The sequence below is a fragment of the Rhea pennata genome, chromosome 2 (assembly GCF_028389875.1).
Source record: "Rhea pennata isolate bPtePen1 chromosome 2, bPtePen1.pri, whole genome shotgun sequence".
NCBI classification, from domain to species: domain Eukaryota; kingdom Metazoa; phylum Chordata; class Aves; order Rheiformes; family Rheidae; genus Rhea; species Rhea pennata.
In genome coordinates this window covers 55,669,446-55,695,503 of record NC_084664.1, presented here as the reverse complement: position 1 = coordinate 55,695,503, position 26,058 = coordinate 55,669,446, and the positions used below count along the sequence as shown (strand labels likewise).

General features: G+C 44.2%; 1 protein-coding gene across 1 annotated transcript in view; it reads left to right on the top strand.

The window, feature by feature from the left end:
• Positions 1–21,715: 21,715 nt before the first annotated feature.
• The window catches only part of AMPH (amphiphysin), a 114,543-nt gene continuing 110,200 nt past the window's right edge, over positions 21,716–26,058 (top strand). Inside the window, exon 1 of the mRNA XM_062567912.1 lies at positions 21,716–21,784. Coding sequence (XP_062423896.1) covers positions 21,716–21,784 — 69 coding nt within the window. The remainder of the gene's footprint in view (positions 21,785–26,058) is intronic.

The window sequence follows — 26,058 nt, the reverse complement described above, 5'->3', positions numbered from 1 at the left end:
TGAAGCACAGGAAGTTCCGCCTGACAGCGAGGGGGAGTTTCTTCCCTGTGAGAGTGACGGAGCACTGGACCAGGCTGCCCAGAGAGGTTGTGGAGTCTCCGTCTGTGGAGATCTTCAAGGCCCACCTGGATGCAACCCTGTCTAACATGCTCAAGGTGCCCCTGCTTGAGCAGGGGGAGTTGGACTAGATGATCTCCAGAGGTCCCTTCCAATCTTACTGACTCTATGATTCTATGATATTTACTGTTGGAATCAGCTCTCTTGATGGTGGAGTTGCCAGTGCTGTGAGCATTGGCTGCCTGGTCACTGTTCTGCTCGCAGAAGGACCAGGGAACTGGTAAGTTATAAGGCTGCACTGACACTTGTGTGTGCATACTTTCTTGCACACATTAGGCTAATTCATAGTCTTGGAAAAGGAAATCTTAAAATGTGCACAATGGGTATTTAATTCTTTTTACTGAATGAGTGCCTCTTCTGGAAGGAACTCTTTGCTGCTGGCAATTGGTGAAAATTTCCTGTATGGGGAATACTGTCCTCTTCTTGAAGCCTACCCTCTTTTCTGTTCTTCGAGTCCTTTTTTGTCAGAGCACAGCTGTAAACTCCCAGGAACCTTATCTGCCACCTCGTCACTGTTTTATTTGCAACAGTTGATATAAACCAGAGCGCAGGTGTGGCAATCGTCTGAGAATTTAACTGGAAATTGTTTCACGAAGCGCATTGCTCTCTTTCTGCTCCCTGGTTCTTTAGGCCCACATACCGCAGCGTTGCTTGGAACAGTGTGGCAGCAAGGGCTTAATTTGCAACCCTGCCCTTCCAGAAGCTAACGCTGATCGCTGATCGTTAGAGTCACAAAGACCATTCTCATTCCTCAGAAACTGAAGGTAGGAGCCCCAGTGCACTCTACTGGAGACAGCTGTCCGATTTGCCACACACACGCGGTGTATTTGAAGCTCATCTAAGGCCGCCTTTCACTATGTGTGTTTTCAAAGGGAACGTGGCCATTTTTAAGACTTTGAAGAGACAGGTGTGCTTGTGCGTCTTTTGTAAGTGATTCTGGGATTAAGAAATCTGTGATCTATGTAATTAAATAAATAAGAAAGTAAAAGTGTTGAGCACAGAATATTGGACAGCTGACCCCAGCTTTACAGACTGGGTGCATCCACGTAATTTCTCAGCACCCGAGCAGAGCACAGCTCTGCCTGATGAGGCTCGTGCCACCCCCAGCCTACTGGAAGCCCCAGGCCGCCTCTGCGACCCCACTCCTTGGCAGCAGCATCCTCCCTCTGGAGCCCCCTGTGGGTCAGGGCCTCTGCTGTGACAAGGCCTTTAGCCCAGGTTGGTGCCAGTGTGCAAGCCCTGTGGCATGCTGAGACCTTCTCTACCCAGTCTCCAAGCAGCTCCATGCAGTCCTGAGCAGAAGTGCCAGTGCCCTCTGCACCCTATTCTGCTATCTGCTGCAACGTCACTGTCCATCTGCTGCTCTCTCTGAGCTCAACCTGCCTGAGCCAGGAGTCAGCCTTCCCAGCAGCAGCTCTGCTGCAAGGATGCCAGAAACAGCTCCCACCACAACTGGGAGCAGGGCCCAAGAAAGGCTGCACATGCTGCGAGTGTCAACAGCAGTCCTGGCAAACCGCATGTGTCTGCCCTGCAAAGCACCATGCTGATGGCCAAGTCCTTGCTGGCTGTGCTGCATCACCCCACTGCCTAAGGAGCAGTTAAACAGCAAAACCCAGCAGCAGACTCTGGCCAGGGAATGTTACTTTGATAACCTTTGTTGCAGTGAGAAATGATCACAGTCTGTGGGGTGATGGGCCAGGACATTCCTTATACATTCTACCTGAAACTTCAGGCTGTAGGCTAGGCCATACAGTCAGAGCTGAATGAATGAATGAAGTATCTGTTCATCTCCAAGCTATGCTGCTTCTGTTAGCTTCAACATGCTCATTTTTCTTTGAAAAATTAAAACATCTATTAACAGGTAGGTTAAATCTCAAAGAAACACCTGTGCAAGCAGTGCAAGCTGCTTTAATCTTTCTTCTTTGAAAGAGCTTTCACTCCTTGCTCCCCAGAACTTGCTTATATTCCCATTCATTTAGTGAAACGAGAATTGCTTTTAAGAGATGAGCAGTCAGAACTGGCATTTATACCTTGCCCTTCTTCCGCTGGTCCTGCTAAAAGGGGCAGGAGGTTAAGGAGCAGTCACAGGAACATCACTAACCTATTTACCAGTGCACTCACTATGCAAGACTAACAAGGCCAGAATGCACTCTCTAAAACTTTAGGGTCCACAGACTCCTGCACTGGCCCTTGCCAATCTCACAAAAAACAATTATTCAAAAGACCATACAAAGTGTCTCCTCCTCCCACCCCTGCCCAAATACTTTCCAATGAGGAATATTTTCCACTCAGTACTGGTGTCAGTGATAATACACAGCACACAACATACTTCCATAAATAAATAAATAAATAAACCAAAGAGTGTTTTCCTGGTTTTCAGGGGGAAGACAAGTGTTTTGTTTATTATTTTATTACAAGGACAGCACCCTAGGGAAGCTTGTCTCCTCTCTGTTCCACAGCTCGGACAGCTGTCAGCAGCCTGAACAGAAACACACTCTGTCCTAGAGGCTGTTCTCCAAGGTCTCTGGGATGGCCTGTGTCAGGTCTCTGGGATGGCCTGTGTCTAACAGCTGGCAGTATTGCTGGCATACCTGGGTATCAAAGACATGCTTGAGCCATTTGGGTCTGGCTGGCACGGAGCTGTGCAGCAGGACTGCCACACCAATGCCACACCAGTAACTCCTCATGAAAACTGCCCCATAGAAGACTGCATTGAGGCAACAGCTGAAAAGAGAAAAGAGCTTTGAAAACCTTCAAATCTGGAATAAAGACATACATCTCAGCATCAGCAGTATTGATGAATCATGGTCTGCCTAATACCAAATTGCAGGATCAGGACCATGCTGTGATAACAGAAGAAGAGTTCCCAGCAACTCAGCATCACTTTGGCTTGTGCCTCACAGCGGACAATGACATCCCAGACACAATTTCTGGTCCTCTACTGAGATCAGATGGCCTGAGTAGCAGAGAGCTGGGGGGCAAGAGACTGAAGAGAATATGTCTCCTGAGAGTGCTCAAAAACTGACTGTCCTAAAGGTTGCTATCTCAATAGTTGGTGTTGCGATCCAAATTTCATCAGTCTTCACACACAACGCGCAGACAGAAGAAGCTGTGAAAAAGACAAGATTCCCCATTGCTATGTGTTTTTTTCCATTTAAGCAATGCAGATTCAGGTTGTACTAGCACAGCCTTTGCGTATGTCCCAGGGAGAAAGGGAATATGCATTGCCTTGTAGTAGCTCTGAACTCATCCAACACTTCTGTTGTTTTCTAGCTTCTTTTGCTTTCTTAGGCACTTCTTCCTCCTCATTTTTTTTTGAAAGAAACACTGAAGAGATGACAGTTCGTTTCTTCAACCACAATAGTATTTAATAGCAATATATAATACAATACAATCTTCTCACAGAAATGTTTTATATAGACACAGGAACATCCGTATCACTCAAACACAGACAATGTTCCAAAGCTCCAATTGTGCTTAAACACTGCAAGTTAAAAAAAGTCCTCATGCCAGGGAAGAATGCAAACAGTTTCTAAAATGAAAAGGAACTAAACTGAAGAGCTTTTCCCAAGAAAAATCTAACAAAACCCAGTACATTTTAAGATGTTCTGGCATGTCAGAACAGATTCTCTTGGTTTTCCTTTGTTACTTGACCAGGCAAGAGTATACAGTATAAAAACTGCTGAAGCCTTTCTGCAGTTCATACTTCTGATGCAGAGATTACTTAATTTCAGATTTATTACCTGCCAGTCATTTTTAAGAGCTTCAGTTTCTATCCGAATGAATTGCACACTGCTCTCCTTCGTCACTGCTATATCAAGAACTACAGTATTTATGAAACATCTTACAGGATACCATTCACAGCCCTGGACTGCCACAGCCCAAAATGAGAAATTGATCCACTTCACACACCAGACTCTGAAAGCCCCAAATAAATTTGGCCTTCTAGTATAGTATGTTGGATTGATCCCACGTGTAGAGAAAGCAAAGAGTCAAAGCAGCTCATGCAGTTGCCACCTTACTCTCCAGGTCACTAATCCCAGACTTGGTTCTCTGACTCTCTCAGCCTGTAGCGCTTGTTGTGATGAACAGCAGTTTCCACTGCTGTGTCAGGCACACACTCCTCAGGTCACCAGGGCAGGAGGGACAGCAAACGAAAGAAGTTCTCTATATTTACGATTTGGCCCATTTTGGATCTGCCCACTTGTCTGACAGTAAGCAGCAGCACAGGCAGTCTGTCAGCCATAAACTGACTTTGACTGGAATGATTTGACACAGTGCTATATTCTTTACATGTAGACAAATATACATGGGACCCTGCTACCACTCTTGGAGACTCCTGCGCTGTGCAGTGCTAGTCTGCTGTCACAGATGGGCTGAGGCTGAAATAGGCAGCACCTTCCAAGCCTCTAGCCTGTCCCTTAGATGTTCCCTAGACTTTGCTGTTAGTCATCATACCTTCTTGGGGATGGGATCTGGTAAAGAACACCTTTCACAACTTATGTCTCCTCTAATTTCACGTTCAGGAGTTGGCCCAGAGCAAGCACTGATTGTACAGTCTATGGTTACAATGTAAAGAGCAGTAGCTAGTATCAGTTGCCTGTACAGCTAGATTATTTCATGCCTTCATATTTAGAGACTTCTGCTCTTGCTTTCCAGTGAATTTTAATATTCCTAGGTATTGAAGAAAATAAAAAAAACAAAGCCATTTTTCAGGCAAGGCATGCCACAAAGTAAGAGGCAGACTTCCACACCCAGCTTTGCAGCAACATCAACAGACCTGCAGGAGTCCCAGCTCAGCCAGTCAGCACTGGGGCACAAATAAAGAAGGGAATAGGCTGAATCTGACTTTGGAAAGTACATACCACCATCTCTGTGTAACAAAGTAGGAATGAGGAAAACAGCACAGCTGATTGATAGAGTAGGTTTGACTCCAAGCCCAATAGCAGAAATATTGAAACATGACTGGACTACATTCTAAGAGAGAACAAACATCGAAAAACTGCCCAGCGTTTGTGTGGAGCCCAAAGAGAATGAGTTTTCTGCTGAACACTCAGAGCCCTCAAAGGGCTGTGTTCCTAGCTTTCCTTCAGCCCTTCATTTCTTTTCCACCTAACCCTGCAACACAAGCATTAAGAGACACATCCAGTCTCCTAACATCCTCTGCAATGTTCCTGTGAGAACAAATTGTATGAGCAAAGAGGATCTACACCAGACGGTGAATCAACACAGCCTTAATGGCCACACCAGTAGGGACAGGCTGATAGATTCTGCAATCAGCATTGCCTTCATTGATTTCTCCTCAAACACTCTTACTCAGACATTTCTCATGGCATAGAGGTAATGAGCACAGTTATTTCTAAAGGTGGCTTCTCTCAGCATAGTTCCCAGGCTGTAGAAACCCTGCCATTTCACATGGCACTCTGCAAGTGCAGTCCTGGACTGTGTTACTCAAATGATGTGGTGATCTAATTCATCTTTCCTTTACTTGCCCAAGGCCTAATCCCTGTCTCAGAAGAGAGTTCTTCCTCCTAGCTTAGAAAGGCCTTTGCCTCTGTGGAATGGGGAACTTCCCAGTGCCAGCTGATCACAGCAAGCAGGAATAGGAGTGAGGCAAATCATTTCTAGTACTTCAGAGCCACCAAGCACCTGCCTGACACCAGGGACACCTAACCCAACCCCTGCCAGGGCAAGCAAAGCACTGGGGTCTTCTGGGTCCAACAGAAACCTAATACACCAGCTTGGCCCCAGGACATAGCAGATCATGGCAGGGGACTGAGACCCTCATTCAGTGCTCCCTCTGGCCTCCCGCCCATTCAGCTGCACCAGGGAGGCCCTGATTAACTTGGCAAGGGAAGCCCTGCCCCGAGCCCCAGGGAAACAGCACTCCCCGCTATCGCCGCCCGCCACCAACCGCTGCCAACCGCCGTCAACCACCAACCGCCGCAGCGCTGCTCTGCGGCTGCGCAGAGCGACGCCCCGCCCGCAGCGCGCCGCCGCCGCCGCCGCCGCCAGCGGCCAATCCGAGCAGCCCGCCGCGAGCCAATCGCGGAGCCGAGCACGGCCGCGCGCGGGCGCCTGGGCCCTCGCGCTTACCCGTCGCTTGCCGGCGGTGCGGGGCGGGGAGCAGAGGGCAGTGGGGCTGCGCGCGGCGGCGGGTCAGCACCGGTCAGCACCGGTCAGCGCCGGTCAGCGGCGGGCCCGGCGGGCGGGCGGCCCCGGCCTCCCGCCTGCTTTGGAGCTCTCTGCTGCTCAGTGAGCTGAGCCATTGCCGAGCGTTTCTTTCTCCGCAGGCACCTATGTTCTCTATCGCCACCGAGGTTTTTTGTACTACCCATGACACATCGGTGCTCACTTTGAAAGCTGGCTTTGTTCAGTGAAATCAAAGTTAATTAAAGGAAAATAATAGGAAATATGGAAGTCACTCGTCCCCAAAGATCTCTTCTTTGTTACACAGTTCCCCAGTTGGTTTAACATCCAGCAACTGAAATGCTGCAATGCACAGTCCTAGCGAACTTAAGAAAACACAGACAATTCAGAATGGAAAATTCACAATGCATTGTTTTAATTTCTTCCTTCCTGTCCTTTCCCCTAAAGGTCTTGGTCTAGAGATAGTGGCATTTGGAACCACAAGCTTCTCTCCACCATTTTCTTACCATTAATGTTTCTACTCTGTCGAACATCTTGAGTCCGGAGCAGAGGCAGTCTGGTTTTCCGGATTGTTTAAGCTAGACACTGAAATGAGATGATTGAGCTCTTAAGACTGTGTTTCTTTGCTGCCTCTTTAGATCCAACCTTTTCCTATCTGTGGAGCGGGAGGAAGACAGGAGGACTACACAGCTGCTTAAATGATCTGCTTTTCTGAGGATCTCTTGCTAGCTTGCTGTGCCCTGGCTGTGTGGGGAGGGAGGCACTTAAGAGACATGTCGCACTTCATCTACGGTGGGCTGTTCCTAGGAGGAAAAACCTGGGCACAGAACTAATCATGTGCACAAACCACTTGTTTGTTGACTTTCCAGATAGAAGCGCTGAAAGAGAGAGACTGTTCTTGTCTGAGGAAATGTAACATATATGCCAGCAAAAGCTTTCCAGGAGGGCTTCCTCCTGCACTTTGCAGTTGACTCTCCTTGGTGTGCTCCTCTCTCGCATTATGCAGTTCACTCCTCAGGGTAATGACTGTCTTCTTATATTTCTTGGACTGATGGTGCCTGCAAACTTGTGGAGAAGATCAGCCCACCCAGTACTCTTCTGATACTTCTTTTCCTAGCTCACATCTTAGGGCAAAACAAAGCTGGAGCCAGGCTCTCTGGCTGGCTGCTCTTCAATATACTGCTGTCTGCAGACTTCCTATTGTGCAGTGGTGCAGAAGCTGTGCTAGGAAGGTTTTCTCCATACTGTTGTGCCAGAGCTCATCACTCGAGCTGCTCAGACTAGTTCATAGCTGCAAATTTTCCTGGGACAGCAGCACCTTCTGGGGTTATCCAGGAGCTGTTACAAAGAAGTACTACAGACATTGCCTGCTGCACAGTGGGTACTGCAACCCATACAAGTGCTTGGTCCATTCTCATGCTGTTCAGGCATTTCACTAATCCCTTCTTATTAATCCTTTGGTGCTAGGAACTCTCTGCTGTGCAGGGCAGTTTTCTAAAACTGACACGGACATGGAAATCCACAAGCACCATCATGGGGTAGATCCTGAACAGACGTTTTGCCTTCAGCCTCGTTTGTTTATTACACGAACATAAGACCATGGGAGATGCTTTCTGGTGGGTCAGGCAGGGGGCTGCCTGTTCCATGCCTGGCAGTAGCAATAGCAGACATTATTTAGGGAAGGGGCATAAACCTGGCCACTTCCTGTGGTCCCTTGTCACCCCACATCCTGATGATCTCCAACTGTTTGTGCTCTAGAGGTGTCTTTGGCCTGGTAGACGAGAATTCCTTTCAGATGAAACTGAAAGGGAAGCCCCACTCCAAATCAGCTCCTAAAGCATAGTCTGTGGCCTGTATCATGAAGTCCTCCAAAAGACTCCCAGCTTGTGTGCATAATGCAAGGGCTCCCAAAGACTAAGGAGACTTCTCTCTCAGATGTCTTAAAGACAAATCAGAAGCTCACCTTTGTATTTGTCTTTGACAGCCAGACTTCATTTTCACTTGCCTTTCTACTTTCCTCTTTTCAAATCCTGGTCATTTTTCCTAGTCCCTTTTCTCCTTTATGTTTCACAGAATCAGCAGTTGAGGTTGAAAGGAACCTCTGGAGATTGTCTTGTCCAACCCTCTCTGCTTGAGCAGGGTCATCTAGCGCATGTTGCCCAGGACCCTATCCAGATAGCTTTTGAATATCTCCAAGGATAGAGAGACTCCACAACCTCTCCGGACAACCTGTTCCAGTGTTCTGTTACCCTTGTTGTAGTGATCCTAACTGGAAGACTATGGTGCACCAAAGAGCTACTATTTCACTTGTGAGTTAACCTGAGTAGGTACAGGCCTGTGCTGTGCTGCACATATCCCCGGCCCACAGGATTAGCTTGCCTGACTAATCATAATGGAGGAGCCTGTAGGCAGCTTCCACTTGGCACCAGCTGCCTGCCTGTCCTCATCTTTATCTGAAACTTCTCCTGTGAATATCCTTTTGCTTGACAGTAGGAATTATGAATAAAATTGCTTTCTTCTAATAAAACCCTTTCAAGAGTCCTAAAAACCAAAATGCTGATGAATGTTACCGCAGATGGGATAGGTACTGTGTGCCGTGTCCCGATTGAGAGGTCTATCTGATGCTGTATGATCGCAGTGTTCCTAGCATCAGAAGGAACATAAGATGTAATTCCTCATTTGTTATTCTGCTCCTGTCTTTGAATATTCTGCTTTAATATCATATTACTCTTAAAGATTTGAGTGGGCATTCTTTCTACTAAGATCAGGAAAGCACCAGCACCTACCCGGTGCACGACAATGTTCCACTGGAGATAGCTCACCAGCAAGGTGCAGCCCTTCTTCTAACAGTGGAATAACTAATGGGTGGTCTGGGGAAAAAAAAGTAAGAAAGAAGTAAAAGCGTTTAGTTTTTTGCACAGACAAGTGATGTTTCTGTAGTATTCCATGACCTTGCAAATGATGTGTGCAAAATTACAGACTGGAAATTGTGTCATGAGGAAAAGGGACAGGAACACTCACACTAGACAAAATTTACATGGTAAAGAAATATATGATACAGCCTTAATAACAGGTGTGTGCAGGCACTTTTCCCTAAGCTTGCTTTTCACTCATTGCAGTGAATTTCCATAGCTTCCTAAGTTTACCCAGGCATCTCATGATGACAAAGGAAAGGCTCACGCTCTCTGGCACCCAGCAGGTTTGAGGGGGCACCTCAGCTGTGCTGCCAGCTTCCAGCACCCTGTCTCTCACATACTTCTTTCTCTCCTGAATCCTTTCTCTTCCCCAGGGAAAGCTCAGTAGCTCTCAGGTAAATCTTCCCTTCTTCCAGAAGTCCCATCAAATTCAGCTTACAGCTTTTAGCACAAGGGAAACAAAGAGCCTTTTGCTTGTTGCCCAGCCTCAGTCTTTCTAAGTGAGTACTAGATTAAAATGAAACACATTTATCTGTGGACAGACACTCATGTACCATCCATCACACTAAATAAGTAGTTTGACACAGCTGACATTTCATGAGACAAACAATTTTGATTTTAAGGTATGTTATAATTCCTGTATGTAATATAAAAATGTTATATAAATATATAACATATTTGCAAAGGTACGGTTATAATAGCAAGGATATTGTAATATTTGGAAAAGAAAGCTATGTTCACTTAACAGTTCAATTAACAGTATGCTGAATTTATTGTGGGATCATATGTCTCATGCATAATTATTCAATGTTTATATAAGGAAGATGGCTTGGAAATACAAGTCGTTTTAAAAAAGCTCACTGGGCTGGTTTCCTGTACTGGCATTTGGCATGTTTCTGCTCTTGTAAGTTGGCAGTATAAGAGCACTTACTGGGATGTTTTATTCTCAGAACTAGTTTTGGCTCTGTCCATAGCAGTTTGTTTGGCTTTTCCCTTGCAGAAACAATAACAACATATTTCAAGGACTTTTTAGAGGCTCAAACTTCACAACTTTGATAAAGTCATCAAACCTCAAATTGCAACGTTCTTGTGTGGATCTGAGCTCAGGGTGCAGCTCTCTGGACTGCCTTCTTCCAGAGGCCCCAGCTGTGGCTGAAAGGTATTTGTGCCGCCTCTCTGGGTGTAGCTACAGCAGACCTTTGTGTTGGTTCTTCAAAGAAAGCAGTGCCTGCCATAATAGTGGCCAGACTGTTCCCATCTCCAGCAAGAGCCCTTTCAGTCTCAAACTCTGGTAGTAGCAACAAGTCTTCATCTCTTTGGCTTGTTGTGGAGGTAGATGAGTTTCGTTCCCTAACAATAAGACTTGACAAGTAAGGAGTTGAACTAGCACCGCTGATCATGTACATCCCTACAACGATTATTTCCTTTCCTCACTTCTAAAGGAAAAGCCAGTAGAGGGAGCTTCATTCTTTCATGTGGCTATTGTTTAGAGTTGCAAGGAGACAGTTCAGCTTCAGTGGCTTTCCAGCCACCAGTAGCAGAGATGGGTTTATTCTTCTGCCATTGAAAAGGAGGGGGGCAAAAATTACCTGGCGATCCTCCCTGAAATGATACTTCCAATTTCTGCAGCTTTAGCTACCATCACTTTAAAGAAATAAATGCGTAACATGCTCTTTTCAGGATCTGCCCCCCTATTCTTCTCTGAACTATAGGTTCTAGACCACTGAGAACAATGTTTTCTCTTTATTTAGGCCCTCATCTTGGACTAAATCTCGGGTGACAGTACTTCATGGTGGAGTGTGCAAAGTGATTTGATCTGATGCAGGCCTGTTTTCCCTAGCTGAACCCACCATTTTTTTTTTGTATTATATTTTTTACTATCCCACCTAACAAGATTGCAACAACATTCTGACACTGTAATTTTTATATCAATGACACCCTCTGGCCACTATTACGGCAGGCACTGCTTTGTTTGAAGAACCAGCGCAAAGGTCTGCTGTAGCTACACCCAGAGAGGTGGCACAATTACCTTTCAGCCTCCTTTGTTATTGGATGGTGAGTGTTACTATGTAATATATATTCCCACCACTAGCCCTTATCACCATGTAGACCAAAGGTCTTCATCTGCATATTACTCTAAAATTCACTGGATTATGGACTTTGGCCCATACAAGAAATTTGAAAGAATTTCTTGGCCTTCAATAAATTTTGAACCAGGCCAAATTCACCCAATTCTATTTTGCTAATATAAAACCTCTCTGATAGTTCAGCTTTTCAGTTTCTTCACAGACAGATCTATTAGCAAAGACTAGTAATAAAATTTTCCTAATGAAGTTGTTTACATACTTCAGAAAGAGCTGCGTGAGTACAGAAGAAAATAGCGTTGTTTTACTTGTTGACCTTCATTGTCTTGTCTGTTTTGTCTTTGTCTGTTTGAGATCTTGAGGGGCTGTCTCTCCTTGGTACAGTATGCACAGCATCTCTTAGCATTAATAAATTGTCCATTCCTAGTATGTTCCTCTCATGACAACTGTTTCAGTACACTCATAAAATGTATGACCTAATTTATTGAGGTATTACAGTAAAATATTGGGACTGCTTCTATGACTACGCCAATAGGGATGTACATCTGTAATTATGAATGCAAAGGTGTAAATGTCATGTACATGATGTGTCATTGATGTAAAAATTACAGTGTCAGAATGTTGATGCAATCTTGTTAGGATAGTAAAAAATATAATACAAAAAAAATTGTAACCCTCTGAACTGGTGGGCTTAAGAAGTATTTGTGTGGTTTCTTGATGACACCAGCATCACTTCTGCTTCCATTATAATTCACTTGTCACAGCTCTTTAAATATTCATTGTGGCCATCTGCTTGAACCGTGCTGGTTAAACTAGATATCACAGCAGCATTTGATATGCATCCCAACCTCCTCTTCTTCTCCCCTTTCCAGACTCTGGCCTTTCAGGTGCTAAGCAGTACCTATCTGATTAGACTTTTGCTTTTAATCTTCCTTGTCACTTTTCTTGATGATGACTTAGATTCGTCACTCTATAGCTTTTTTTTTTTTTAATGATAAAGCTTGAAGTTCGTAGCTTGTGTGTCAAATTGTTGTGATTAGCCTTAGTCATTTGCCTTAGAAGGAAAGTGTTTTCATGGCTTTTGCTTAAGTGGAGCCTAACTTATATGTCTAACTTGTAGAGTGCAGAAGGAAGGAGAGATGAATCGCAGCCTTAATTGAAGGGTTACAATTGAAGTTGATTTCCTTAACTTCTTATATGCTGCTCTTTCACTAGTGAGCTTTGTTCGCTATAGGAGGTGATACCTTTAGAGGGATTAGCAACAGAGATAAGAAATAAAGAGAAAAACCCTTGCAACACACTTCAAATGCAGCATGTTTAACATTTATTAAAGTCAAACAGAAGTTTTTTATTGACTTTGATGATTGTTGGATCAGGCCTGGAAGTCCCAGTACTTCAAAGGATCTCTGTAGTTCTCTGTGATTGTAATTCCATAAAAACTGAAAGCAGTTCCACCTGGTCCTCTACCAAGGTCTGTTGAACACAGCAGAGTGCAAAGGAGACCACCATTAATTGGGCATTGATCTGTTTGTGGAAACTGTGCAATAGGTTTAATACCATTACAATCAGTCCTGTAGTTCTTTAGTTCACTCTCCTGGCAAAAGACTGAAGGCTTTTGTCCATGTTATTTTCCTCTCTTTTTGCTTTCTTCTAAAACTCTTTCATGATGTACTCATTAGATAAGCTATATCTTACTTGCAAAGATGATGAACAGCATCTATTTTCCATAGTGTTTATTTGCACTGTGACATGCTTTAATATGAAGACAGACAACTTCTCCCTCCCTCTTGCTGAGTGTTGTTTAACTTTTCCAAATTCTTTATACAGAAGAGTTTTAAAATGAAATGAGTGTTGCAAAAGACAATGTCAACAGAGGGATCTTGTTGGCTCATGTTGTTGAATGTTCCAATCCTAATGCCCTCCTGACACCCGCACACTAATTTTGGAGCCCAGGAATTGACAGCACTGCTCTTCTGGATCAAGGTTCTGAGTTAAATCTCAAAGCATGTGGAAATATGTCATATAAACTCTCTGTATGAAGCAATATTTTGATGAGTCATGTAGTATAAAGTATGACTTAAAATATCCTTTCACATCTACACTAAAACAATCTGTTTCAGTCTGCTTCTGCTTGGCTTTGGTGTGTCTTTTTGCTCCCTGCTCACCCCTGCATCTCTGTGTCGCTATTGCCGCTTGCCAGCTAAGCAGGTCAGTAGGTCCAAGTGTGAAAAACGGGGCTGAGGAGCTTGGTCCTGCAAAGCTTGGCCTGTATTGCGATGTTAGGTCCAGAGGGGCTCAGGCAATTTCCAAAGTTTCTTGTGCGCTGGGGGGAAGGAGAGTGAGCAAAGACTCCATGACTCTGTAACCTCATCTCTCTTGGTCACTTTGTTCAGGCAGTTTTGATCATGTGCAGAGAGACCCTGTATGCAGGGTAAACAGTGTATCACATATACACAGAACTTAAAAGCACAAATTAATTCTTTATTGTCCAATAGCTAGGACTGATGAGCTACTGGCTAAGCATTAGTATGCCAGCTGCCCCGGCAAGACATCGGATGAATATTAGCAGCCCAGCAAGCTGTCAGCTGAGCCAAGAGCTGGCCCCCATCTCTCCTTGCAACGGGCTGAACCTTTATGTTGCTCTTATGACTCCTTGTGCTGCCTGTATGATTTTATACTTTTTCAGGTCAATGTTTTCCCTCTTGAATCCTTATCTGTTGTCTTCCCCAGTCTCAACAAACTTGCCTGTGCCTGCTGTTTTACTTTCTGTAGTTTGCACAGCTCTAGTTGATGTGCTTTTTCACAGCTTGTCCTTACATCTTAGCTGTTACCTCAGGAGTCTGAGCTCAGGTAGTGCAGCTGGGCTGTTTTGAAACCAGGCCTTGGCTGGAACACAGCTGAAATCTGAGGAGGAGGATTACATGTGGGCACCTCAGAGTGATTCTGACTGCAGGGATGCCTCTGCCAGTTGCTCTGAAATGCCAAAGACAAGGATGCTTTTGTCATATGAACATAAGCGAAGCTAGGCATCTTTGTGAAAGTGGGATTCAGCGCCTGAAGCTGTTCAGTCCCTTCAATCATGGTTTTCTTTCCTGAGTGGGAAGGGTAGGAGGTGAGATTGTTGCCACCCACTTGTCTAGTAATAGTCTGGCATTTACAGCATCTCCTCTGAAAAGAGACCTGGATTTCAGCTCTTCTTTGCCTCAATTTAACACATCATTTCTCATGTCTCATGAGAGCAGTGTGACCACTAGGCCACAGGGCAGTTAATTTGTTGTCAGTGGCAGCAGCCACTCTTGGCTTTGCGGCAGGTGCCTACCTCTGTGGAGCTGTCCTGGTGGTGCTTGCAAACAATTTTGCAGCAGCCTGCACCCTGGCACGGCTGTGTGCAAGACGATGATGGAGGCTACGAGGATGTCCCCTGATATTAGATGGACCTCATTTACCTGCAGTCTCTCTGAAATCTTACAAATAAACCAGAAGTTTTTAGCCAGATTGGAATTCCAGAATTGGTCAGAAATGTGATCGTGTTGGTACTTCAGTTCTTCTGAGGAGAGACAGAGTCACCCGATTTGGGGAAAGCTCAACATGAATGGTTAATAGTTCTCATCCTCTTGAAGGGAATCAGCATCCCTAACCTACCCTGTGAACTCCTGTGCCATCATCCTGTCTCCTAAGTTTTCATCTCATTCCTATGTCAGGGTTAAACTGAAGCTGCAGGGGCCAAGAGACTGCCCTTTCTCAGGTCTCTTTCCACATCGGACACAGGAACCTTGGCAGGTTCAGCGTCCGATATGCACTTTCATTTGTGGAGGTGCAGCCCATGACATCTCACTTCAGCTTCCCCTGCTGCCAGGTAGACTAACCCAACCTCTCTCGAAGTCCTAAGTGTTGTAACAATGAAAAAGAAACTTTCCACAAAGACTTCTCCCTCCCCCCCAATCCCCGTATCTTTTAAACTTGTTTTGCATTTAAGAAGATACTAACAGGAAGAAGTTCCTTTTGGCAGACATTCATGAAAAAAGAGGTCAGAAGAAACTCATTCGACATTTCATGTACAGAAGGCCAGCAGAGGCCTGAAGATTTGTTCATGAGTAGCTTTTGATTGTATTGAATTAATTTGTTTTGTGGCTATCACAGTTGTGATGCAAACCTTTGTAATATTTCTTAGCTGTCCGTTTGAGCTACTTGTTAAGGTTTATGTCAACCAGTGAGCATCCAGTTTATTCTCTATCATAGTGAAATCATTGACACTTGTGCTTACGCTGCTAACAGTCTTAAATTTGTTTATTGCTTATTTACTATTCCATTAACCTTGATCAGAAAAGTTTCCATTCATCTCAATGGAGATGTGACTGGATCTTCTGCTTTAAAAAGTCTCAGACCGCTTTAAAAGAAAAGTTGAAGAGTATCTGAAAATACTCCTTTTGAACAATATTCTTCTCATGTGAAGAACAACCGGTGCATATTGAAAAACTCACTACCGGATTCTGCTCATTCTTTTTCTTCAAAGCTTCTGCAAAACTTAGCTCCAGCTATTGAAAATTTTAACTTGTTTTCAGCACCAAAGCATCTGAGCACTCAGTCTGCCACAGATCTGCTCTCTAACGTTGTTCCTCATTTTCTGTTGTATGACAGATTTTATTTTAACTTCATTTATATTTATCTTCTACTTTATATTGTCTTTTCTTTATCTTGTCAGTGTTCAGGGAGTACAGGGAAGTATATATTAAGTTCATGGCCTCAGTCTAGAGAACAAAGTATTATTGATTATACAGGGTTCATCGGTCTAAAGGCATTTGCAGGCTTTTTAAAATCCAACTGGTAGGTAATAGTTACTAATTTATGGGTGATCAAGATTTACTAGGGGTTGTTCTTTAAAAGCACTGTTTTTAACAGACATACTGTTAGAAAATAGCCTTATTGTATAGCTGGTGCTCTCCTTTTCTGCTGTGTGACAGGGAGAACAGTAGCAAAGTGTGAACATTTCTCAATACAGTTTCGAAAGCAGGGGGAAGGAAAGGAAGAAGGTGTTAAAATTTAATTTGGATGATGTATAGCTTTAACTTTTATCCAGGCTGTCTCTGATGAAAGGTGCAAAAAGATGCTTCTAAAATAGGACTAGCAAAACATTATTAGCTAAAAAGATTTTTTTTTCACCCTACAGAGTGAGAAAAATCGGTGTCTCACATGCTAAGGGCTTAGGAAGCCAGCAATAGTTACGGAGTTTGGTTCCTGTAGTGACTGTTATAGCAACTGTTAGCATTTAAAGGGTCTTTTCATCTGATGATTGAAGTAGTTCATAAAAATCTATTTCCAGAGATAGTTCTGGGATGGATGTAGTATTTATTATTCTGTATACATCTAGAATAAAATGAGACAGATCAGAAACTGAGTTGGGGAAGAGCCAAAGAAAGTTTTGCTGGAATCTGGGTGTAGGTTAACTTGTCTCTAATCCCTGCTGTTTGTTTATAGCTCTTTTAAATGCTGCAGAGATACATTGCTGGGCAAAAATCCAATAAACCTGGAACAGAGCTTCTAAAATATGCTGAAGAATACATGAGCCACAGCTCAATAACATTCTCTTAAGCCAATCAGGCTGTTTGCAGATAGAACAGTTTTAATTCACCCTAGGGCCTGTTTTCCCCTGGAACTGTCCATGAGACCTTTGGGATGAATAATGAGGACAGTTGTAAATGAAAGATTTTATTCCTGCAAATAGAGATGTAAGTTATAACTTTTCAGTGTACTAATTTCTATATTACTATTACAATTACCAATTTCAGTGAGAGAAGTGCTGACGTTCCCAAAGCTCTGATGCAGAGCACAGGCAGGAAATTCAGTGTGGGATTCCTTGCAACAACTTATGATAAGAAACAGAAGAGATATAAGGACCAATCTGGATCAGTTAAGGACAAACTAAATATTAAGAAACAAGAGTGGAGAGAGAGAATAAGGATCCTTGATAATCAAAGCTAGTAGTGACAACTAAATCTTCAGAGTACATGGGTTTCAAAGCTTGACTTTAGACATCATGATCACAAGCAATAGATGCTACAATTTGACTCAGTCTTGAGAATGGACACCTTTTGGAAGTTTGGATGAATCTCTTGCTATGGCCTATGGTTTTCATTATGCTACTGCCTCTCTTGTGGCCAGGGGTTGCATCGCTCCCTACGGATATTGGCGTTTTAGAACACGTGATGGATCTACAGCTGGCAGTGAGAGGTGGACAGGGCTGGGCACCTTCATGAGTAATTTTCCACGCCCTGGAAACAAATCCCTGGTTGCTCTACAGGTTACTGCTCCATTGAAATCAGTGAGTGTGAAGACCAGAAGACTTGCTGCAGGAAAGGAGGCTTCCAATCTCCCTAGCCCAGATTCAGGTGTGCAAGAGGAAAAGTCTGCTGATGTTTAGAAAATCCTATACCAGACCTGGACCAGCACAATTAGTCCACAATGGTTGGTATCCATATGTCTTCTTCAAAGAAAAAAAAAATCTTAGGGCCTTCATATTAAAATAATTAGTCTTCTGCATTTCATGTGGCATTTCATGAGCCACAAACAGAATAGATATGACTCCAAAACAGCAATCTCACTGGACACTACTCCTCTTTTTCCTCCTCACACCAAGTTTTAAGCTTTTCAGGGTTAGGATTACAGTTCTATCAACTCACCTCTCCTCCTAGTCCACAAGAACAGTGGAAGTGATGGCACTGTCTCAATGTGCATTAGCACAAGGAATAGAATTGGAAAAGATAGATGACCTAGTGTGCTTATAATGTAATTATCATCCAGTTCATGAGTAAAAACTCATTTATAGAATCCAATTGATGCTATGCAGTTGTTCCCTTTAAAATGCCTTGTTTGTGTGAGGAACTCACCAATGGCAAGGTCTTGGTGGAATTAAAAATACATATATGTAAATGCCACATCATTCATTATTATTGTTATCTAAATGAAAGGTGTGATCTTCTAGATCTTCACTATGAGTATCAAGAGCAGCTTATTTGATGAGGAGAAGAGGAGGAGTATGGAAAATTTAGGAGTGGAATATACTGCTTTTAAACAAGGAGGTCAGTTTTTCTTTCAGGAGAGATCCAGAAGGCATCTTTCAGAAAGCTCTTCTGTCCTTTTTAGCTGCCTGTTTAAAGGGCAGATATTTCTGGTTCTGGCTTGTGTGACCTTCTGAATGAAAAGAGAAAATGTTTCAAGCAAATCTATGCCCAGATTTTTGAAAAGTAATTTCTGAATGCTGACTCGAGGTAGGGCCTAAGAGAGCCCAAATTTAGACGATGAGTGGTTGGTACTTCTCAGAAAATCAGATGCTTCCACAGAGTGTCAGTTTGGGAGCCTCCATGTTTTATCTTGTTATGGAAGTTTTTCCATTTAGGTGGGAAAGTTCATACGTCAGTATCATTCTGCAGAATTAGTCTTTCTTCCGTACTATTGCCCATGCTTTTGCTTTAAAGTCTGACACATCAGGATAAGGCAAACCAAAGCATCAGTATCCTACTCAGGATTCATTTCCAGTGCTTGAATTGGTACTATATATGCCATCCCTCAAGATACTACTGCACAAATAAAGCTGTTTTCTTTGTGTAGCCCCTTTTACAGCAGGTTCCAGGTTGGCAGTTAACGTTCCTCCTCTTCTCTTCCTCATCAAATAGGCTGCAGTAATTTCAGCTCTTCTCTCTCTTGCATCTAGTGTTTTTTCTGCTGTATTTGAAGCTCACTTCTCTAATTCCTTCTCTTTTAGGGAGAAGTACTTGGGAGAGGAGAGAGGGAAAAAACATGCCACCCTGCTGAAGTTCAGCACAGAAATCTGTAGCAGAGATGCTACCTAGGAGCGAATTTCATACAGAACTGTCATCAGCCCTTGTTCTGTGAGCAAGCTCTACAGGCTCCTCATTAGTGCCACTTTCCAGCAGATGCCTCATTTGCGGGAGTTTTGGAGCCTATGGTGTCAACTCGGCTGTTCATTGATTGAAGTTAGTGGTAGGACCAACCTCCAGGGGAACAAAACCAGGCCAGTGCTGAGCGTTGCCTAACTGTAGGCAGCTCTGGGAAGCAAGATAGGTTCACATAATTAAGATGAAATCAAGGGGCACTTGTTAGCTTTTAGACAAAATGTTTCCAACTGATGAAATTGGTATTCTGTGCCAGAATGTCAGTATAGGTTCATATTAAAAACTGAGAGAAAAGTATTAATCTCAAGCTATGGCAGTGAAGGGAAATGAAAAAAAATACAAACAAAAAAAAAAAAAACCCCAAACAAAATCCACTATATTTGGCTTTAACTATAAGGATTGTAATTAAAAGTAAATGCGTAAATCTTTAAATTTAGAAAAATGAAATTATTTTAACCCGTCTTCAGTTTTTTTAAAATTTCAGGTTTTCAGTAAAATGTTTCTCTGGAAAATTTCCCTAGATTTTCATTTGTTGTATGAACAGATTCTTTCTTCCAAACACATATTTTCTACTGTTCTTCTTACCTCCCTTGTTCTGTGATTCAGACAGGTGAATCTTCTCTCCATGACCAACTTCCACAGAGCAGTGAGACCTACAGGAACATCTCTGATGATTTAGAAAGTCTTTTTCTGCCCTTTATAATCTGGCCTGAACCACTAGAACGATACCAAGGAGGTGTTTGTGGGAAGAGGTTTAAAACTGAGGTCCTTTACCTGAACTCATGCTGGCATCAAACTCAGGTAAATACATTCTGCTCATCAAAATCCCTAGTTACAACGCAATTTCAATTCTCAGGCTGCCTTTCAGCTTCATTTGGATAATCTTCATTTCCTACTCCAACCTGCCGTTACCATCACCAGTTAAGTGGTGTGCTTTCATCTACCATATCTGGGTTGTGAATTATGAATCTCAGTATATTAGTGATCATGTAGTCGTTTGAGGTGAAAGTCACTGTGTCATTCCTAAAAAGGTTGGATCTATATTGTAATTATCATTCAGTCATCAGCCCAACAACATTGTAAGAGACTGACGGTGATCTAAAATACTTTCCTTGGTTGCTATGATGTGTTTTCTTTGGTTTTGCTTTGTATTTTCTTCTTTTTAAAAAAGATGTTTACCTGAGAATGAAGTAAGCCTCCACCTTATATAAGTCACAGGTCACAGTTTCTTAATAACTGTTGTTATCTCTGCAGTCAGTATGTCAATTCTGCTCCCTAATACTAAGGGAAAATGTGCTGGGCAGTTCTGGAACTGAACAGATGTCAGAAGTACAGGGGCTCAAGAAACATAAGTGGACTTACTAGGTCTCTGACAAGACGTTACCATTGGGACATTTTGTGTATACCTGGGCATAATTGTTCTAGCCAGTGATGACATCTGGCTTGTGTTCTCTATCAGTCTGAAAAATCAGCGAAAAGTGTTACGAATACAGAACTCCCCATAGAAGAATACAGGCACAAGCTCAGAGCCTGGGGCTTCGTGGTGTGCTTGCTTTGTGGTGTTTGCCACCAGGGTTTCTGTTCTCTGGATGATGGAGCTGTGTGCCTGGCTAACGCGTGGAAACAAGGGCCAGGAGTGAATCTGGGGCCACGGTAGCTTGGCAGGCTGGCGTTGCTAACCTTGAGCGACTGCCGTTGAGCAGTTCTGTATTTTGAAGAATCCTGGGGTGTGGAGTGTCAGGGAGGACCAAAAGTTTTGCTGCGAGGGCCCTCTAGTTTTAACCACAAGTTGTAATTTCGGGAACTAAGGCATCTACACAGTGATTTAGGTGAGCAGCCTGACACTGAGAACAGTGCAACAGAGAGCGAATGTCTGTTGGTTTTATTCAACAGCGTGAGCACGGCAGGTTCAACCCTGCTGCGAACCATGTCAGAGAAGTGCCATGCAGGGCCTAACCACGGATTCAGGTCCCCCAAACTCTGTGTACGATTTTGTGTTAAAAAAACGTTTTTTCTCTCTGTTCTGAAGCCCTAAACCCAGACCAGAGGGTGTCAGGCAAAAAGAGCTTGGGAACGGGGCGTGGGGGGACCTCCGACCTCGTGGAAATTTCACAGGAAGCAGCTCGGCGTATCTTTAGGTCTCTTGTCCGGCTGCGAAGCGGGGCTGACACCTCACCTTCCTGCCGGACGGGGAAAGCCTCGCTTGCGCGCTGCTCTCCCGGCACGGCGAGGCAAGGGAGCAGGATTTACTGCGGGAGTATACACGGCTCCTGGCGACTGCAGCGCTGGCGGCAGCTCGTGACCGTCTATGTTGTCGCCGTAACCTGCGTGTGTCCTCGGGGACGGGGGGCGGCTCACCTGCAGCCCCGGCGGGCCCCGCCTCTCCCCGCTGTAGCTTTAAGGCCGCCCCCCTGCACGACGCCCCTCCTCCTCCCTCCATCCATCCTTCCATCCCTCCATCCTTGCCTCCATCCGTCCTTCCCTCCGTCCCTGCCTCGCCGCCGCCGCCGGGCTCTGCCTCGCCCGCCCGCAGCCAGCCATGGCCGACATGAAAACCGGCATCTTCGCCAAAAACGTCCAGAAACGCCTGAACCGCGCTCAGGAGAAGGTGCGCCGGGGGGGGGGGGGGGGGGCGCTCACCGCGCTGGGCCGGGCCCGGCGGGGGGCAGCGGGCGGCGGCTGCGGGGCAGCGGGCGGCGGCTGCGGGGCCCCGGGCACCCCCGCGCGGGAGCAGGAGGCGCGGGAGGAAGGCGGCGGCGGCGGCCCGCTGCGGGCGGGGGGCGGCGGCGAGGCCCGCCTGGGGCCGGGCTCGGACCCCCTCCCGGCCAGGGGCGCCCCTGCCGCCGCAGGGCCCTCGCCCTTCCCCGGGACCCGCCGCCTCCCTTCTGAGTGTCCCCACAAGCGGTCGCTCTCCCCGGGGTCACTGCCGCCCCCTCGGGTCAGCTGTTGGGGTGCTGCCGGAGATGCTGGGATTATGTAACTGGCCCGTTTATCGCTTATCATGGATGAAATTCCCCTCCCCTGCGGAGTGAGGTGATTCAAGTTCCTGCCAAAGCAGCTGCGGCTGTTTTGGGGGGGCCTCGATGCCCTCTGCTCCCACACAGCGGGTGCCCCCAGGTGGGCTGTCTGCCCTTCTGGAAATGAGTGCCTGAGAGTCTTGCTTTGACACTTGGGCAGCACAGCTGGACTGAGCTGGCTGTGGCTGGGAGCACTGAGCAATGCTGGTTTATGCCTGCCAAAGACCTGACCTGGGGTTTTCTCACCCTCTGCTCTTTAATGAGAAATGAGACTCCTCAGTGGATGTAGGCCAAATGGTTGTGCACAGTGGTATGATAGCAGGAAGACATCCACTGGTGTGATCTGTTTGTAGAAATAAAGGTTTGCCTGTCTCACAGCCTCACACACGCACACAAACACACACACTTTCATCCTTCTAAGAGGATTGTATTTCCTTTAATATCCACTCGGCTCATCCTGAACTAAAGTGATCCTTCTTGCAGCGCTCACTTGACAGCTGAGCTATCCAGCTACAGAGGTGGTGCTACAGCCTTCTAAATCACTTGTGTCAGTAATCTGTGGTGACCACTCTGAGTAATGCTTGTGGAGGCCCACACCTGCTTTTCCTCATTAGCAATTGCTTCAGTTTGGCAGAATGTATCTTAATGGTGTGTCACCATTTAGGCATGACACCAAAATTGTGTGTGATTACATTTATTGCTTGGAAAACTCAGAAAACTCTTGCTTTATTCCAGCCTGATACTGAACAACCAGCAAAGTCAGGGGGAATTTGCAAGTTTCTGTTAACAGATCGTGGCCTTGTTGAGCCTTGTTTATTTTATTCTTCACTAATAAAAGCCAATGAGTGTAAATGTTCCACCTAAATAATTCTTGTTTAGCTATTTTTTTACATCTCTCAAAACAGGCCCCTAGATGCAGATATTAAACCGAGCAGAAAAACATTTGTTTATGACTATATATAGCATGTGTATCAGCTGTTCTTTGGTTTGTTATAAAGCTGTTGTCAGCATGAATTTGAAAGGCAGGGTGTCAGCAAGTTAATGCAAGTCATTTATTTTGAGGGCCAATATACACTCCATTCCCTTTCAGCCTGTCTTCTGTGTTGTTATATGTTTTACATAATAAGTCTCTAGAGAATTAATCTTTTATGTTTACAATTTTTCATATTTCTTTGCCTATAAGTTGCATTTCCTTTGTGCCCTCTGCTGAACTCAATGGAGCTCTAGGGGAATAATAATCACAAGAAGTAAAAAGTAAAGTCTCAAAGACAGTCATGTCATTATTTAAGAATCTAAGAGTTGAGGCTGTCACAGGCAGATGATGAATTTGTTTTTCAAATACTCACTCATGTCTCGCTCTCAAGGTCATAAAATACTGACCTTTTCAATATCAAAGTCATGATGCATTTTCCACTCTTGCAGGTCTAGACTGGGGCTGTTTTCAGCTAAAACACATATTCTTTAATTGTTTGGAGAAGTGGGTCGGTAGTTGGAGTAGGGGCCTGGCATCTTTGTTCATGTTGTTTACTAGTATTGTTACTACTGACCATCCAGTAAAGCACTGGAGTAAGCCTTAATATCATGTGTACTGCTTACAAGTGTGTCTGTTCCAAGGTGGGAGGTCTCTGCAGAAGTGTGTGGGTGCATTGGAGTACATCTTACTCTGAGAGGCTGAGGTCCCAGTGTTGTGGCAAGGATGGCAACAGTGCCGGCTCGGGGGAGCCTGATGGGTGCTGCAAGTGCGAATCTGGGATGCTGGGCTGCTCCATTTCCCCTTCTGCGGACAGCCGTGCCAACAAGGGGAGAATTTGCCTGGTTTGGCCTGCATGTATTGCAGTAAGGCAACTGGCAGTTTTGACCTCCCCAGGGCATGTATGGTGTTGGTGTCTTCCTGTATCAGTGGGTCTGAACTTTATTTGCAAGGGAACTAAAGCTGTCAGTGGCCTGATGACAATAGAAACCTCAGTAGTGAGGCATCCTTGCTTCCCTCTTCAGGGTGTGCATGTATAGTTATTGCATGAGCTGCACCCGTCTACTCTCTCCTGCCTACACTGCCAGTTTAGTTCTGAGTTGCTCGAATAGTTATAAAACACATTCCCCCTTTACTGCTTTTGCTAAAATTAAAAAAAATCAGAAGTCCTAAAATGAGCATGAGATACCTTTTTTTATATATATATAAAAAAATAGTGATTCTGTACTTGCTGTTGTTGAGTAAATCATATCTATGAATTGAAAGTCTGATTTCTGACTGTGTGAATAGGATGGGCTTGTAACGCCAGCTTAGTGTGATTTAAAAAAAAAAACTTTCAAAGTTGTTTTCTTTTGTTGCTTATATTGCATTTGAATGCCTTCAATTTATTTAATGCATCCTTATATTTGAGTAGGATTATAACATACTCATAAATAGTTTTCAATTATTTGTTACTCATGTGACGTCTGTATTAAGAACTCTTGAGACTTGGATCTCATCCACTCCACGCATCTCAGGGAGTGGCTATAAAATACAAGCCTTCAACTGCGTCTTTCCAATGACAGAATCATTGTCTTCAATTCCTTGCAGTCCAGGAGGAATTTTAGTTGTATGATACAGATATTTAGCTTCTGTCAATAAATACTGAACAGACACATGTATATAGACAGATGTACTAGCTGACATGGAAACACGTTCTTTTTACATTCTTGGGTAAGGCTTTTTGCCTTGGACAAATCTAGTTGTCTTACACTAGAATAATCTGTGAATTCCATCCATTATGATGCCATTTTCCGGTTCTAAACACCACCCCCCCACCCCAGTTGTTATTCATCTGTAATACACTAGACTTGTGGTATTTGTACGATAGACTTGATTAGATCAACAATGTGGCTTTTTTCTTATAAAATTCCAGAAATATTTGCAAATTATTTTACCTCATCCATTTCCAGAGTGTAATATGTCCATGGGTTGATACTGCAATGACATTACAAAACAGTATAGGAGTAAATAAAGAAGTAGGAACTCGTATGAATTTAAAGTGCTAAGGGGAAGATAAAGGTAATTGTCCAAATTGGGCTAACCAGAGTACTATCCAAAATATAATAGGATTTTAAATGACCAGAAGTAATAATTGGCCACTGAGCTTTTCATGCCATCCAGAAGATGTTAATCCCAGTAGCACATGGGCCCTGGCACTATGATTTAGTCCTGTGATTTTGATTGGAGAAAAGTGTCGTATGTACAAATGTACACTACTGTCCTTTGCATTTCTTCACTGATGTTTCCCTAAATATTCAGAAAGTTTGGATGTGAGGAGCTTGTAGCATCTGCTGGAAGCTTCCAGTAGTCAGCCAAGGAATCTGAATTACCATTTTAAAAGCATTTTAGCAATTTAGGAGCCAATACAGAAGTAAATGAACACTCACATGTTTAAGAGTATGTTTCTACTGAAAACCAAATAGAGGTATTTGTAACTGAGATCGACTGAACCAGTCGTGAAGACAAAATAACTTGGATGAAGAGGCTGAGTTTGAATCTCTCTGTTCCACTGGAAATTTGCACTTAATCTACAACCCAGTTTATGACACTACTAGTTATCCCCTTGTCCTTGCCATTGTAACTTAACACCTTTAAGTGCACACACACTCAGTGTTGTCTCGACATTGATGAAAATCAGGCTCAGTAAGGCTTTTCCTCTGGAGTTTCTTAAGTAGCTTTTGAGAATCCAACTAACAGGCTTTTTGACACTCAGCTTCTAGTGAGCTGTATAGTCTGTCCCTTACAAAAGTCAAAGCAGTAAATACTCTAGGTCATGAGAACTTTGGAGGGGTAAGTAGTGTTATATTGCCTACGTATTGCACCTGTGCTGACCTCCAGTGTGGAATATGGTTC